The 17,405-nt window shown below is 35.7% G+C and overlaps 1 protein-coding gene across 2 annotated transcripts in view; it reads left to right on the forward strand.

Moving 5' to 3' along the window:
* The window catches only part of NDC80 (NDC80 kinetochore complex component), a 61,789-nt gene that overhangs the window by 13,286 nt on the left and 31,098 nt on the right, over positions 1 to 17,405 (forward strand). For both annotated transcript variants that reach the window (XM_057700516.1, XM_057700517.1), the window contains 6 exons: positions 5,794 to 5,883; positions 8,074 to 8,167; positions 9,460 to 9,566; positions 10,292 to 10,436; positions 14,146 to 14,351; positions 17,193 to 17,345. In XM_057700516.1, the coding sequence (XP_057556499.1) occupies positions 5,794 to 5,883; positions 8,074 to 8,167; positions 9,460 to 9,566; positions 10,292 to 10,436; positions 14,146 to 14,351; positions 17,193 to 17,345 (795 nt within the window). The remainder of the gene's footprint in view (positions 1 to 5,793; positions 5,884 to 8,073; positions 8,168 to 9,459; positions 9,567 to 10,291; positions 10,437 to 14,145; positions 14,352 to 17,192; positions 17,346 to 17,405) is intronic.

A 17,405-nucleotide genomic window follows, 5' to 3' on the forward strand; every position in this document is an offset into this window, starting at 1 on the left:
GCAGTTGTTTTAAGGCTGGTTTGGTGGTGCTGAATTCTCTTAACTTTTGCTTGTCTGTAAAGCTTTTGATTTCTCCGTCAAATGTGAATGAGATTCTTGCTGGGTAGAGTATTCTTGGGTGTAGGTTTTTGTCTTTCAAGACTTTAAGTATATCCTGCCACTCCCTTCTAACCTGCAGAGTTTCTGCAGAGAGATCAGCTGTTATCCTCATGGGTTTTCCCTTATATGTTATTTGTTGCTTTTCTCTTGCTGCTTGTAATATTTTTTCTTTGTGTTTAATTTTTGTTAGTTTGATTAATATGTGCCTCGGTGTGTTTCTCCTTGGGTTTATTCTGTGTGGGACTCTCTGCACTTCTTGGATTTGATTATTTCCTTTTCCATGTTGGGGAAGTTTTCCTCTATAACCTCTTCAAATATTTTCTGAGACCATTTCTTTTTTTCTTATTCTTCTAGGACACCTATGATTTGAATGTTGATGCGCTTAGTGTTGTTACCAAGGTCTTTGAGACTGTCTCCCATTCTTTTTATTCTTTTTTCTTTTTCCTCCTGTGTGGCAGTTATTTCCACCATTCTATCTTTCCACTCACTCGTTCTTCTGCCTCAGTTATTCTGATGTTTATACCATCTAGAGTATTTTTAATTTCAGTTATGGTGTTGTTCATTACTGTTTGTTTGCTCTTTACTTCTTCTAGGTCCTTATTAAATGTTTCTTGTATTTTCTCTGTTTTGTTTTCAAGATTTTGGATCATCTTTACTATCATTGCTCTGAATTCTTTTTCAGGCAATTTGCCTATTTCCTCTTCATTTATTTGGTCTTGTGGGTTTCTGTCTTGCTCCTTTGCCTACAAGGTGTTTCTCTGTTTTCTCATTTTGTCTAATTTGTAGTATTTACTGTCTCCTTTCCCTATGCTGCCTAGTAGTAATTCCTCTTGTTTCTGTTCTCTGCCCCCTGTGGTGGGGTTGGTCCAATGTCTTGAGTAGGCTTCCTGGTGGGGGGTTCTTGTGCCTGCTTTCTGGTGTGTGGGTCTGAGTCTCTTCCCTCTGATGAGCAGGGCCATGTCAGGTGGTGTGTTTTAGGGTATTTGTGAGGTTAATATGGCTTTAGGTTGTCTTTGTGCTGATAGGTGGGTTTGTGTTCCTGTCTTGTTTGTAGTTTGGTGTGAGGTATCCTACATTGGCAGTTGCAGGCAGTCTAGACTCTGATAGAGGCCTCCATGAGATTTCTTTGTTTGTTGTTTGTTTCCTCTTTTTTCTTTAATTTTGTTGAGATATAGTTGACATACATACAGGACTGTAAATTTAAGGTGTACAGCATAATGACTTGACTTACATTGCAAAATGATTACCACAGTAACTAGTTAAAATCCATGTCTCATATAGATGCTAAAAAGAAAAAGGAAGAAAAAATGGTTTTTTCCTTGTGATTAGATCTTCTAGGATCTACTCTCTTAGCAAGTTTCAAATGTTCCAAAAGGTAGTTTGTTATATAGACATATTGTATATACATTTCCAGGACTTATTTCTTATAGCTATAAGTTTGTACCTTATGATCTCCATCCAGTTCTCCCACTCCCCAGCCCCCTGCCTCTGGTAACCACAAATATGATTTCTTTTTGTTGCTTTGGTTTTTCAAAATTCCACCTATAAGGGAGATCATGTAGTATTTGTCTTTCTCTGTCTGACTTATTTCACTTAGAGTACTCAGGGTCCATCCATGTTGTCACAAATGGCAGGATTTCTTTCTTTTTGTGGCTGAATAGTATTCTATTGTGTGTACGTGTGTGTGTGTACGTGTGTGTGTGTGTGTATACACATATACCACATTTTCTTTATCCGGTTATCTGTCAGTGAATGCATAGGTTGTTTCCATTGTAAATAATGTACAGTGAACATATGGGTACAGGAATCTCTTTAGCATAGTGATTCTGTTTCCTTCAGATACATGCTTAGAGTGGAATTGTTGGATCATATAGCAGTTCTATTTTTAATATCTTCAGGAACCTCCATGGAAACCAGTGTTTTCTACGGTGCTGTACCAGTTTACAATTATACCAAAAGTGCTCAAGGCTTCCCTTTTTTCCACATCCATGCCAGTATTTGTTATCTCTTGTCTTTTCTATTCAAGCCATTCTCAAAGGCATGAGGTTTTCACTGTGGTTTTGATTTGTATTTCCCTAATGATTAGTAATGTTGAGTACCCCTTGGCCATTTGAATGTCTTTGGGAAATTGCATACCCAGGTTCTTTGTCCATTTTTTTAATTACATTATTTCTCTGCTATTGTATGACTTCTTTATGTATTTTTGGTATTAACACCTTATCAGATAAATGATTTGCAAATGTTTCCTTCCATTCCATAGGTTACCCATTCATTTTGTGGTTGTTGTGATTTTGTTTTTGTTTTTTGTTTTTTTTGCTGTGCAGAAGCCTTTTAGTTTGATACAGTCTCACTTGTTTATTTTTGCTTTTGTTGCCTTTGCTTTTGGTCTCAAATCACAAAAAGCCATTACCAAGACCCGTGTCAAGGAGCTTACTGCCTATGTTTTCTTCTAGGAGTTTTATAGTTTCAAGTCTTACATTTAAGCCAAGTCCAATTCAAATTAAATATTGTGACTAGTGTAAGACAGGGTTCTGGTTTCATTCTTTTACATGTGAATATCCAATTTTCCAGCACCATTTATTGAAGAGACTGTCTTTTCACAGTTGAGTATTCTTGGCTCCCATGTCAAATATTCATTGACTGTATGTATGGGTTTATTTCTGGGCTCTCTATCCTGTTCCATTGGTCTATGTGTCTGTTTTTATGCTAATACTATTGGTGTTTTGACTGCTAAATATTTATAATATAGCCTGAATTCAGGAAGTGTGATGCCTTCTACTTTGTTGTTCTTTCTCCAGATGACTTTGGCTATTCATGGTCTTCTGTGCTTCTGTATAGATTTTTAAATTGTTTTCTCTACTCTGGTGAAAAATGCCATTGGAATCTTGATAGGCATTGCATTGATCTATAGATGGTTTTGTGTAATATGGACATTTTAACAATATTATTTCTTCTAAGCAATGAACACGGGATATCTTTCCATTTATTTGTGTCTTCAGTTTCTTTCATCAATGTCTTATACTTTTGAGTGTAGAGATCTTTCACCTCTTTGGTTAAATTTATTCCTTTATTGCTTTGATGCTATTGTAAATGGTATCATTTTCCTTTTTTCAAATAATTTGTCATTAGTATATAAAAATGCTACTGATTTTTGTATTTTAATTTTGTATCCTGCAACTTTACTGAATTTGTTGATTAGATCTAACAGGGTTTTTTTTCTTTTTGAGGGATCTTTAGGATTTTTTCTATATAAAACCACGTAGTCTGCAATTAGAGCTAATTATACTTCTTCCTTTTCAATTCTGATGCCTTTTATTTTTCTTGCCTGATTGCTCTGGCTAGGATTTCTAGTACTATGCTGGATAAAAGTAGCGAGAGTGGGCATCCTTAACTTGTTCCTGATCTTACAGTAACAGCTTTCAGTTTTTTACCATTGAGTATAATGTTCGCTGTGGGCTTGTCATATATGGGCTTTATTAAGTAGAGGTACCTTTCCTGTATACACAGTTTGAGAGTTTTTATCATGAAGCGATGTTGAATTTTGTCAAATACTTTTTCTCTATTGAGTTATTGTATGATTTTTTTCTTTTATTCTATTAATTAGGTGTATCCCATTTATTGATTTCCATGTGTTGAGCCTTCTTTGCATCCCACCATAAATCCCACTTAATCATGCTGAATGATCTTTTTAAAGTGCTACTGAATTTGGTTTGCTAATATTTTATGGAGAATGTTTGCCTCTATATTCTTATCAGGGGTATTGGCTTCTAGTTGACTGCTCTTATTGAGTTGCCTAATTACTACTCTTCTTGGCTGATTCTGTTGCTACCATTGTTTTCAAACAAAAGATTTTCTGCTTTATCATTTAGTTGTGATGTTTTCAAACAGAAGATGTATTTCATGTTGAAACTTATCTGCCTCTTTCTAATTTTTATCAAGAAGAATCATTGAAGCTTATCATATGCTTTTACAGGATCTATTGAGATGATTGTTTTTCTCTTAACCTATTGATATGACATGATATGATATTGATTCCCTAATAGCCTCTGTTTGTTCATTGTTGATTATTCCTTTACTATACTCCTGAATTTAGTTTGTTAATGTTTTAAAAATAAAGTTTTATTTCTTCCCTCACATTATGCCTCTTAGCACAGAGCTTAACACATCCTTATTACAGTGTTTTGAGTGATGGGAGTTTTGCCAAACTGTCTCCTCTACCAAGGAGCATGAATAGGAGGATGCATGTGCTCCACAAGTTCTGTGATTAGCCTTTTGATTAATGACCAAAGTGGGCTAGGGCCTTACTCATCTCAGATCCCTCTGAGTCCTTTTCTCCTCTTATAATATAATATAAATTTTTTTTTATAATGTTGAGGAGTGGTATTTTTTTGGTAAATGCCACCTTTGGGGAAAAAAAGAGTACTGAAGTCCATGTTTCTGGTTATCTCTGTACAATTTCAGGTTGAAACTTTTTCGACCAAATCTTCTCAGTTCAGAGGAACTTTTAGTTCTTATAGTGAGTCTTTCCTATAGTTCCTGGGGATCTGTTTGTCCCTGTGTAAGGCTCTGCTTGAACCTTGCAGAGTAGCAAGCGTTTTCACCAGGACCTTTGACAAGGCACAGAAACCCTGTCTTTATCTACCTTGATGACAAGATAGGAGATTCTGTTCTTCATCTTGGGCTCTGCCCTACGTCTTTCAGATTTAATTAAATCTGATTGTCACTTGAGGCCTTGTCAAGGGAAGAGGAGGAAAAGGATGAGTTGATAGAGCTTGCCTGCATCCACCCTAGATATACAAAAGGTCTTATGAGTGCCTTTGGAATAGGAAAGAAGCAGGTAGGACAAGCAACTCTAGACTAAGGAGAGTTTCCCACTTAGCAATCCTAGATATGAATACTATGGTAAGAAAATGTAATGAAGTATTTTCAAAGGAAACCACATCCTTCTTTTATACTCCTAATGCATAGTCCATTTTTTTAGAGTTTAGTAGTAGTCATTATAGTTGATATATATTTATATCTTTACATTTTATAGCAATTTCATTTAAATTTTCTAATTTTCTCTTTTGAAAGGTTATATTTTTAAAATAAGTCAGGAAAACAGGTGCTCCACAATGGAATTTCTGTGCCTTAAAAACCTTTAGGCATTTTCCTTTTAGATTGTTAATTGTAGCATCTGAATGTTTTGCTATAATTTATTATGTTATCCCTTTCAATGTTAAATATTTGTATTTCTGAAGACTTTATATTGTAAAATTCAATCTGAAGTGCATACTTATACATTCTGAAGAAGTCAGTGGATAGATAACATTTGAGCACCAAAATTGAGTTCATATAAAAGAGAAATAATTATTATTGTCGTACCTTTTTGTGATAGTTCTTTTTGGATTCTCACAATTACATTAAAATGTGTGTATATGCTCTCAATAACAGTGTAAAAAAGATCATATTTTTCACTATAGAATAGAATTAAATATGGAGCCCATCCTTTTTTAATCCTAAGGGATTTAGTTACTAAAATATCAAAAGGACTATATTTTAAGGTTTGAAAGAATAACCTCTCAAGAGACTTTGTCAGGCAGTAATGTGAATGCTTCTAAAAATGACACTGAAAAGAAATTTGACAAAACATGAGAGCTATGTGTTTTCCTCATAAACTTAATCAACTTAATATGTTGCTTGTGTACTAAATAGTTACATAATGCCATGAAAGAAAGCTCACCTTTATTTGATGATGGACAGCCCTGGGGAGAAGAAACTGAAGATGGAATTATGCATAATAAGGTACTTACATTACCATAAACATTAGAGTTATCTTAATATTATTAACTAAATGTGTCATTATTGAAACTAATATACTCTTTTGTAGAACTTGTCTTTTTGTTTCCTGAAAAAATCTGGTACAGTTGATTTTTGGAAATAATTAGTCAATGGAATTACTCTTGAAGTCATATTGTAATTTCCTGAAAGTAACTAGGAACAGAAATTTGAAAATTTTAACTAAGTTAAAGAGGCAATACAATTAGAATTAAATCATAACATGTTATTGTTATATGTACAGATATAATATTTCTTTTTCTCCCCTATCTTTTAGAACGAAGATACCAATACTGGCATCATTACTGTAATATAATATTTTGTCAACACAAAGCATAAAAGACTGGGTCTTTAAATAAATGGCATGTGGGTTTTTTGTTTGTTTTGTTTTGGCTTTTTTAGTTAGGCATATTGCCACTTAAGAGTTGCCACTTCCAAAAGTGATTGAGATAAAAGTAAATAGATGATCTTAATCGGTTCCGAAACCATCCTTTATTGGAGCCTTAACTAGGTAACTAACCCTACCCTAGTTCCTAAAATACACAAATTTATGTATCCAAATAGAGCAAACACCGACTCCAAGGAATAAATTTATAGTATTGAGATTAAACATTAATGTCCCCTAGCATATTATAAAAGACCAATTACTATGCAAGTCCCTAAAGATGAAAAAAAAAAAAACAGTCTCTGTTCTAATTCTGTTCTTCACTCTTTGGAGCATTTGTCTTAAAAAGAAAGTGGAAATAACTTCAGCCTCATCTTTTATTACTACCTGGGAAGTAGCTCAAATTTGAAGATGTATCAACTGACTGGCATGGTAGTGTTGCTTTTTTTTTCAAACAAAGAATATCATGCCCCTCTACTACTTCATCAGTGATCCGTGCTGGAGAAGCAGCTGGAAAGCCTTTGATACTCTTGAGAGAATTCTTCTCCCATATTGCAGTGTGTGTACTAGACTAGATTTATTTGTGCCTCAATTTTCACCCAAATAAAATTATAATCCCTACTAAATTACTGAGTATTAAATTTCTTGATATTCATCTGAAACATTAAACCAGTAAAAGTTATTCTGGCTATTTTAGCTGTTATTTATTTCAGATGACAATATATAAAGAAGCACTTTGGAAATTATAAAGTGCTAATTTTATTTTTTTTTATTTTAAAGTAAAAATTAATTTTAAATTTAATTAAAAAGAGCTACCGAAGTATCCAACTTCATCAGATTTTGAGCCTCAGCTTTGTGGATCTAGAAACTCACTTTTTTTTTAATCTGCAAAATCAAAATTGACCAGACTTAAGGAAACTGGTTCACTCTTACCAAATTCACATCTGAAGAATAAAAATATATTAATTTACCACCAGTGACACATCTTTCCAGTTACAGAAATACTCATACTGCCTATTCAAGGTACCCCTTCCATATCAACCAAGTAATAAGAAGGTTGCTTAGTAAGCAGAGAATCGGCACAAAGGGAATTGGTTTGTCTTGAGGGATGTTTACTTCATCTGGCTGTGGAAAATTCTGAGCAGCCATCCTTGCCTCCTAACAAAGTACACATCTTTAGTGAGCAAAACACATCAGAACTGCAAAATAGAGTATGGTTTTCTCTTGGATAAACATTAAGAGCTCTAATAGTCTACTGTTTAGATCTCTACTAACCATGCCATTTTTTAGCCTGAAGTTACAATGTAAATTATAGTGTTTATTAATTATGTTCTGGTTTTCACAACTAGATCTTATCAGTTTAATGGGACTTAAATGATCACTAATTCATTTAAATTTTTCATAAGTTAGATTATCCCTAAATATGCTTAAATTTGCATTTTATGTTGATTTATTAATAAGCTTCCTTGTCTGACCTCAAAATTCTGAAGATATGGGGTTGTTGTTTTTTTTTAACCATTGACTAAGTGTCACCTTTATCCAAATTTAAGTGTTCTTTCATCCTCATTCACTTTAGAAGTAGCAGACTGAGTAAATCTATGCAGCATAATTAATGATATTTCCTAGGTTTGTGTCTCATTTACAGGAGTTCATGTAACCACTTAGTATTCCTTTTATTTTTTTTCATTCAAATTTAAATTTCTACTTAGAAAAGTGAAACAAACTAAATAGAGAATCATGGCTTTGTTTTTAAATCTGCTTAACCCAATCAGTTGTTTTTGGACTACACCATAAAGTGCTACGAGAGTTTCATGACTGGTGCTGACAGCTTTGAAGAGATGAATGCAGAGTTGCAGTCCAAGCTGAGTAAGTGTCCACATTCCTAGAGTGCTCATTTTGAGTCAGTTTAGCTCTGCCCAAGAAGTAGTGGCTTATCTTACTATGCCTAATGTTTATATGAGCTACTCACTGTAGGTGTGTTTCGATGCCTCCTGATTTTTATTGGAACTGTTTCTTTGTGGAGAGAAGTAAAGGTTAAGCAGAAAGAATACTGGTGTTAGAGTCAGACTTGAGGCATGACCCCTTACTGGCTGTGTGACATTAACAAACTACTAAACCTGTCTAACAAAGTTTTGCAGGATTAAATGGCCATGTTTATAAAATGTCAAAGGCACTACCAGGAGCACAGAAAATAATCAGCAAGTGTTATTCCTCTTGGGGGATGATATCCCTGTGATATCCTTGCTTTATTATTTTAGAAATTAAAGTACCAATTAGTCAAAAGATCTATTGTCTCTTTCAAAATTTGTGTCAGAAAGTTAATGGGCCATTATATTTCCAAAGAAAGAAATTATTTTTCCACTCAGCTATCATCTAGTGACATTCAGTATTTACTGGCTAACTTTAAAATGTTCCAGAAGTATTATTTTACATTGTTTTTCCTTTTTGATAGTAGTCTTGTATGTAAAATACCAGAGTGGTGGGTGAAATAGATAAGTTTAAGATGTGTAAAGCTATCTTCCAAAGACTATGGAATCAATCAAAATAGGAGAGTATCACCCTGCCACTATCAGCACAAAAAGTGAAAGCATTTTCTTATGTTTCCATGTAATATACTTTCCTGAAGAATAAGCAGGACAGTTTCAGCTTGTCCACGTGAGAAAGGGAGCAAAGTAAACGATGTTATCTTTCTTTCAGAGAGGAAAATTCATAGTGATCTAATACTGAAAGCATCTTTGCTTTCATGTTGTGTTATAATTAATAAAGCATATAAATTATTAGTTTATTCAAACAGTATTTATTATATACATACTCTGTGCCAGCCACCATGTTGGCTCCAAGGATACAGTAATGAATAAGAGAGAAAAATCCTTGCCCTTATGAGCTTACCTTCTCTTAGGCAGAGACAATAATCAAATGAACAACTATAAGTCAAAATGTGATAAGTGCTGCAGAGGAAAATGAAGCAGGGTAGGGAGGTAAGGAGTGTAGTGGACCAAAGGGAAGGGTTGCAATTTTACAGACAGTAGGATGTCCTTCACTGGGGTGTTTTGAGTAGAGACTAGAGGAAGTAAGGGAGAGAGCATCAGTAAAAAGCTGGGGGAGAATTTTCTAGGCAGATTTGAGACCTTATGAAGTTTTTGGGTTTTTTTCTCCAGAGGATTTATTTAATGTAGATGCTTCCAAGCTGGAATCATTAGCAGCAAAAAATAGAGCATTGAACGAACAGATTGCAAGATTGGAACAAGAAAGAGAAAAAGAACCGGTTAGTAAACATGCTTTTCTTCAACAGGCTTCTACACTTATACTCTTGGTATCTATCTATTTTTTTAAAAAGTACATTAACAAAATAAGCTTCTTAAAAGTTAAGTTTTTTTTGCATAAAACAGAACTTCTAATGAAAACATGTTTGGTATCCCTAGAGTTTTGTTTTCCCTTGTGATCTATCAGTCTTGGACTAATGGTGTTCAGAATATGATGAAAGAGTCTTACCTATTTACATAAGCCCAAAAAGATCTTTAGAACAAGGTCCCCATGTTATATACCTCTAGGGAATACTACTTACAAGAGGTCCTGAGTTTTGTAGTTAGTGGAAAGAGAATAGTTTTAAATGGGTTTATATAACATATTGTATCCTGAGGGCTTTGTAAAAGCTAAATGATAATATACAGGTATGCAATGTTATTTTGTGTTTTATATTACTGAAGCCCCAAGCCTGTTCTGTAAAATAACTGATTTTAAATGTCTGTGCTTTTGAATTTTGGCCCTGAACTTTTTCTATCCCAAACTGACTTCTGAAAAATACATCTTCTTAATTGGATAATAACAGTAAACTCTCGTTTTAGTTCTTTTGACTCCATCTAAAAGTGAAAAGTAAACTCTAATTTACCTTTCTCTAAGATAAATTTAAATAATATTGCTTTGCTTTCAAGTAAAGTGTAGAATGATTATTGACAAGAATAACTAATTTCATGTTCTTTTCTTTTAAAGAATCGTCTAGAGTCGTTGAGAAAACTGAAAGCTTCTTTACAAGCAGACGTCCAAAAATATCAGGCATACATGAGCAATTTGGAGTCTCATTCAGCCATTCTTGACCAGAAATTGAATGGTCTCGATGAAGAAATTTCTAGAGTAGGTAAGCACAACGAATGCTGAAAGAGGTCATTCAACCTGGGATGGGGGGACTTCCCTGGTGGTGCACTAGTTAAGAATCCACCTGCCAATGCAGGGGGCATGGGTTCAAGCCCTGGTCGGGGAGGATCCCACATGCTGCGGAGCAAATAAGCCTGTACACCACAACTACTGAGCCTGCGATCTAGGGCCCTCAGGCCACAACTATTGAGCCCACGTGCCACAGCTACTGAAGCTCACGCACCTAGAACCCATGCTCCACAGCAAGAGAAGCCACCACAATGAGAAGCCCACGCACAGCAACAAAGAGTAGACCCTGCTCACCTCAACTAGAGAAAGCCCGCACACAGCAGCAAAGACCCAACTCAGCAAATAAATAAATAAATTTATTTTTAAAATAAAAAATAATTTTAAATAATAATAAAATAATAATCATTTTTTTAAAAACTGGGATGGGGACCTGTGTGGGACTCATCACATATAGAGGCAGCTTTGTCATCAGTATCTTTTTGCCTCTAATGGTAAATGGCCTGTAGCAGGCTCCCAAGTTTTCAGTGACTTCTGTATTAGTTTTCTGAGGCTGCTATAATGAATCACCACAAACTTGGTGGCTTAAAACAGTGGGAATTTATTTACTCACAGAAGGCTAGAGGTCAGAAATCCGGCACGACTATACTTCCTCCAAGGACTCTGAGAGAACCCATTCCTTCCCTCTTCCAGCTTCTGGTGTCTGTTGACATTCCTGAGTTTGTGGCCATGTCATTCCAGTCTCTGCCTCCATCCACACATTGCCTTCTCTGTGTGTGTGTCTCTCTCTTCTGCCTGTGTTAATTTCTCTCTGCCTCTATCTTTTAAGGACATTTATGACCCGGAGTTTAGGGCCCACCTCGATAATCCAGGGTAATCTCCTCATCTTCAAAATACTTAAGTTAATCATATCTGTCAACACCCCTTTTCCAAATAAGGTAATGTTTACAGATTCCAGGGATTAGGACTTCATATCTTTGAGTGGTCATTATTGAACCTACCACAGCTTCTCACCTGTTTTCAGACACCTGGCTTTTTGAAGCCAAGAGAGACCTAACCTAAGAAAGCATGCTGCCTGAATATAAATGTATCTTCTATTCCACCATGTAACTGATAAGCCAGATTTTTAAATTTCTGCTGGCCTCAGTCTTATAGTTGCCTTTTCCTCTATCACTACCTCCTAAGCTACTCAGTAGCTTAAGTTGATTGAAAAATAAGATGAAAAGATGCTAGTACTATATAAAAGCCCAACTAAAGAAAGCTTATTTATATCCTGTGTGCTCCTAACCTTGTTTTTATAAACACATATGGATCTTAATCATAAAACCCTGAAAATACTATGGCACGTGAACCGATTGATGCTTCTGAGGTGCCAAAGAGAGAGCAAAGAAAGATCTACACATCATAGAGCTCTTGGCTGGCAGTTTACAAAATAAGTAGCTATATGGACCTACTATACTATTTACCCAGGCCTCTGCCTGTTTCAGTTTTATTATTTTAGGGTTTTGCAGGCTGTGTCTGTCTCATGTAGGAATTGTGTAGCTAGTCCTTAGGATATTTGATTTAACTCTTAGTCTATGGAATATTGATCATCTGTCAAATCAAGAACAGTAATTATCTGGAGTATTTGCTAAATTGGTTTATTTTTTTTCCAAATAAGTTTGATTACTCATATTAGCTTTGCTCTAAACCAACTCTTTAAATCATTTACACTTGACCACTAATGTTTGTTCTCCATGACAACAGGGAACCATAGACTAATTTTTTTTATTATAGCAATGTTTATAATGCAATTAAATCAGTACTTTATAATAGTAATAATTTATCTTCCTTAACGGTATTTAATTTAGAGAACTTTTATCCTTCCCACTTTCCTTATGAGACTTTTTTTCCAGTAATTGCAACCTGGCTAGGATAGAGAGAAATACTTCAGCAATCATTTGCCATTGCACGATGATTTAGTTTGAGACAATAGTTTGATAACTGCTAACCTAAAATGTTTTTACTCTGAGTGTTTTAACTTTCTTGATTACTTAAAGTCATTCATGGGCTTCCTAGGTGGCGCAGTGGTTAAGAATCCACCTGCCAATGCAGGGGACACGGGTTCGAGCCCTGATCCAGGAAGATCCCACATGCCGCGGAGCAACTAAACCCGTGCACCACAACTATTGAGCCTGCACTTTAGAGCCCGTGAGCCACAACTATTGAGCCCATGTGCTGCAACTACTGAAGCCTACACGCCTAGAGCCTGTGCTCCACAACAAGAGAAGCCATGGCAATGAGGAGCCCGCGCACCACATCGAAGAGTAGTCCCTACTCACTGCAGCTAAAAGAAAGCCCATGCACAGCAAAAAAAACAAATAAATAAAGTCATTAATGGCCAAGAATGACTCATGTGAATGAGATATACTTCAACACTGTAAATATTGTGTATGGTGGATTTTTTGTGCAGATTCCTATAATAAATTGTTTTACTTAAAATAACCATTCATTTATTTTGAAATCAGCTGTGGCGCTTCCCAGCTGCAGCGCTGCAATACAGCTGAGTTACAACAAAGCCGAGATCTTGATCCTCTCACCCCTCAGGATGATTATTTTGGTGATCATCCATTTATCCCAGCCTGCTTAGAAATACTGTCATTGTTCTTATAAGCTGTGAGCCGTAAAATGTGGCAGCACTCTTCTATAGAACCTCAAATATTTTAAATTGATAACTTTTCTTCCCCTTTCGTGGTCATTTGCTGTTTGTGTATACCATATTCTCTTGGTACAATATTATTGTTCATGATTACAGATTTTGGTAAAGCAAGAACCTAACCACTATGGTTACTCAATATCTGATGAAATCACTGAAAATATCAGTGAAATAAGAATATACTGATGTATGTTTGTATAAATATTTTTTGTTTGTGAAAAACTTGTGGGTTTTCAGACTTATTGCAGAGAATCATGCAGGACCATTAAAAGCATTTTAACTGAACAATAGCAGTTGATCTCTCTTAAGTCTAACAATTCTTAATCGTCATTATGCGTGGGGCCCTTTTTTTATATATAAATTTATTTATTTATTTTATTGGCTGCATTGGGTCTTTGTTGTTGCACATGGGCTTTCTCTAGTTGCTGCAAGCGGGGGCTACTCTTCATTGTGGTGCGCAGACTTCTCGTAGTGGCTTCTCTTGTTGCGAACATCGGGCTCTAGGCACGTGGGCTTCAATAACTGCGGCACACAGGCTCAATAGTTGTGGCTCACGGGCTCTAGAGCACAGGCTCAATAGTTGTGGTGCACGGGCTTAGTTGCTCCGTGACATGTGGAATCTTCCCAGAGCAGGGCTCAAACCCATGTCCCCTGCATTGGCAGGCGGATTCTTAACCACAGCGCCACCTAGGAAGTCTGGACCGTATTTTTTTTAATGTAGCACTTTCTGAACACCATAGCAAGCCAAGAGAGAAATAAGTTCTGACATAAAACTTCAATTGCATCATATTTCTAGAATGTTATTAACAATGAGATCAAACAGAGTTGTAACAAAGCTGTTATAACTGTTAACCTAAAAAAAAAAGGAGAGAAAGATATACATGTACATAACTTGGAAATTTAGATATCATAATCAACTCTGTTAAATAATGGCATGACTTTATTTGTAGGAATTGAAGGAACTTAACAGATTTTTTCTTTTTCAATGCAGAACTAGAATGTGAAACAATGAAACAGGAGAATTCTCGACTACAGAATATTGTTGATAACCAGAAGTACTCAGTTGCAGACATTGAGAGAATAAATCATGAAAGAAATGAATTGCAGCAGACCATTAATAAATTAACCAAGGACCTGGAGGCTGAACAGCAGCAGCTGTGGAATGAGGAACTGAAATACGCCCGGGGCAAAGAGGCGGTATGTCATCCCATTCCCAGAGTGGCACCTCATCTGAACTTACCTTTGTAACGGTCTATCCCAATTCAAAAGAACTGAGTGGGTAGGATAAATTTAGCTAAAGAGGTAAAAATTTTCAGCATTGACATTTTACTAAAAACATGCTCATCCCTTTATGTCAATTCAGTAGCAGCCCAATTTCTCTTATCATATTTAAGGTAGCCTGTATTTTCCTGTAGCAAACCAAGAAATGAGCAAAAAAGTCTCTAAGGCCATGAAAGTAATTTTCATAAACCCATGCCTTTCAGTCCAGAAGTGGACACAAGTCACTTCTTCATTTACCTCCTCACTACTCAAACATTAATGTCTGCTGTGTGCCATTTACCATGCTGGTCACAGAGGGGAGATAAAAAGACATAGAAACTGGAGAAACTTCCATTCTAATTGATATTTTTCTGCCATGAAATCAGACCTCCAACTGATGTTTGCACAGTGTACTGAGGAAGCATATAGTGTACCTAACCAAGATTTTGGTGCACATGGTATGGGGAGATGGATGCCAGTGATTTTTAAAAAGCCTTCCTTGAATACCTGAACTGAATTGGAACGTGTAAGGGAGGGTTAGCATGGCAAGGGTAAGGGAGCCAGCAAACAGAGGTCTGTGGGAAAGCTCAGGGAGAAAATAGCATGGTGTACTCTGGTACCTTAAGCTTCTCATGTGGCTGGAGCGTTGTAATAGCCAGGGATGGGGGCATGTGCAGAAGATGAGGCTCAGGGATAAGCAAAGACCAGGTGGTGAAGATCCTTTTCATATTTAGAAGTTTGAACTTTATCCTGAAAACTCCAGGAAGCCCTTAAAATTTTTAAACAGATAAGATCACGTTTCAAAAGGATCTCATTTTTGGTAATGTGAAAAATGGGTAGAAGGGAGCAAAACAGTCAGATAAGGATCTGTGGCAGTAATGTGGTAGAAACTACAAGCTGAATTGTAGATAACGCTAGTGGAGATTCATCTGTGCTTCCTCATACTCCTCACCTGGTAATCTCTGTCCCTGTGCATTAAAGAGGAGAAAAATACACATTTATAAGAAATAACCTGTGGTGGTGATCCCAAAATCTTTGAACCTAGAATTTGGTAAACCTGTGTTTTAGCCCTGGATTTGCTACCACATGTGTATGTGACCTCAGCATGTCGCCTGACTTCTCATAGCCTGTTTCCTTTATTTATAAAATGAAGTGTGGTTAGACTAGGTCGGAAACCTGAAATGTCACTTCAGTAGTTATTAATGAATATATTTTCTCTCTCAAGCACTGTGTGGGAAAGGGGAAGTTATGAGTCTCTGAATTAGGTGAACTCTGTTTAACTAGCTAAAACTGTATGAATGCTGTGTTTGATTTGGAGAATCAGGCTGAAAGGAGAACATTATCCAGCAAGTGGGTAAGCAGTGGCCTGTGAGGGACGAGAGTAGGGCCGTGGACAATGAGAAGAAAGCCTTAGGGTACTGAGTAGGAGACAGATTAAAAAATGGTAGCAGAATGCAAAAGGGCAACATAAACATTCCACCCTTTACCTTTATTTCTAGACTGGTTTTTATTCCACATGCCACCTCTCACTGGTAGTATCCTCTGGAGCCCTTTGTTGAGATAGACATTGAGGCAGGAAAGAGCGTGATGAGTTTCCACCATCTGAATTGGCTGTGGGGAGGAGAAATGTGCCACATATTTGCTCTCCCTGCAGTCAGGCATGATAAAGTGCATAGGCTTGTGAAAGTTGTTTTATTACAGAAATAAAATTCTAGTGAAAAACAGAAGAAACTATCCCTAGGATCGTTTAGTGTAAGGACAAATAGACTTATATATACTTTAATTGTCCCTAGAGAGCTACTGTATTACAGATTATAATAGTTGAAATGATTTCCTGATTTGTTAATAAGGAATCTTAAATTTAACATATAAGTAGTATGGCTTTTGAGAGACAATAAATTTTTAGAAATTGCAGATTATTTAAGCAGATTCCAGTGGGTACTTTTGCCATTTCATTCTTTCAAAGTATTCAATTTTATGGATAGTAACAGCAATGAGAAACTAAGCATGTATTAAATGGAGGAAGCAGTATGAAAATCAATTGCCTAGACTCCGAAAATTCATTTATTTAATCAAATACTAAGTACTATATGCCAAGTACTGTTCTAGGTGCTGAGGATGCAACTGCTTTCATGGAGGGTCCTTTCCAGTAATGGAGATGAACAAATATACGTGAGGTAGTAATAAGTGCTATGAAGAAGAGTAAAGTAAGAGGGTAGAAAGATTGGGAGTGTTATATTAAAGGGAAAACTTTTCTGATAATGTAATTTGAACAGAGCCCTGAACAAAGGGAAGAAGACCAGGAAATGTGGAATACATCAGAAAAATATTTTTATCAAAACAGTTGAAATAGCATTTTGAGACTTAAGTGACTACATTTCTCTCATTTTGGATAAATGAAGTTTTTATTTTGTACACTGACAAAACTAAGGTTTGATTTTGTTTCATAATTTCTGTAGTACTTTAAAAAAAGTAAATTTTAGTTAATACCTAAACATGGACTTTTATTCCAAACTCTTTGTCAGGTAAATGGAAAAACAGTAGTATATTATTACTAATTAATTATGGTGTTAAAACCATTCTACAATTTAGTGTGAATAAAATCTTTCATTCTTTATATTTTAAAACTGCCATTCTTACTACTAAAAATACTAAATTATAAACTACTAAAAAAACATAATTTTTGTGTAAAACTACAAAAAAATGCCAATTGAAAACCATATGGAATGGGGCTGTTTCTCTTTTTTTAATGTTTCTTTTTGTGTTCTCTTCTTACAGATTGAAACACAATTAACAGAGTATCATAAATTGGCTAGAAAATTAAAACTTATCCCTAAGGGTGCTGAAAATTCCAAAGGTTATGACTTTGAAATTAAGTTTAATCCTGAAGCTGGTGCCAACTGCCTTGTCAAATACAGAGCTCAAGTTTATGTATGTAATCGTGAGTACTTCAGAAGGTTTTCAAATGATATGATTGAGGTCTGGCTCATA

Source organism: Hippopotamus amphibius, chromosome 11 (assembly GCF_030028045.1).
Source record: "Hippopotamus amphibius kiboko isolate mHipAmp2 chromosome 11, mHipAmp2.hap2, whole genome shotgun sequence".
Lineage (NCBI taxonomy): Eukaryota > Metazoa > Chordata > Mammalia > Artiodactyla > Hippopotamidae > Hippopotamus > Hippopotamus amphibius.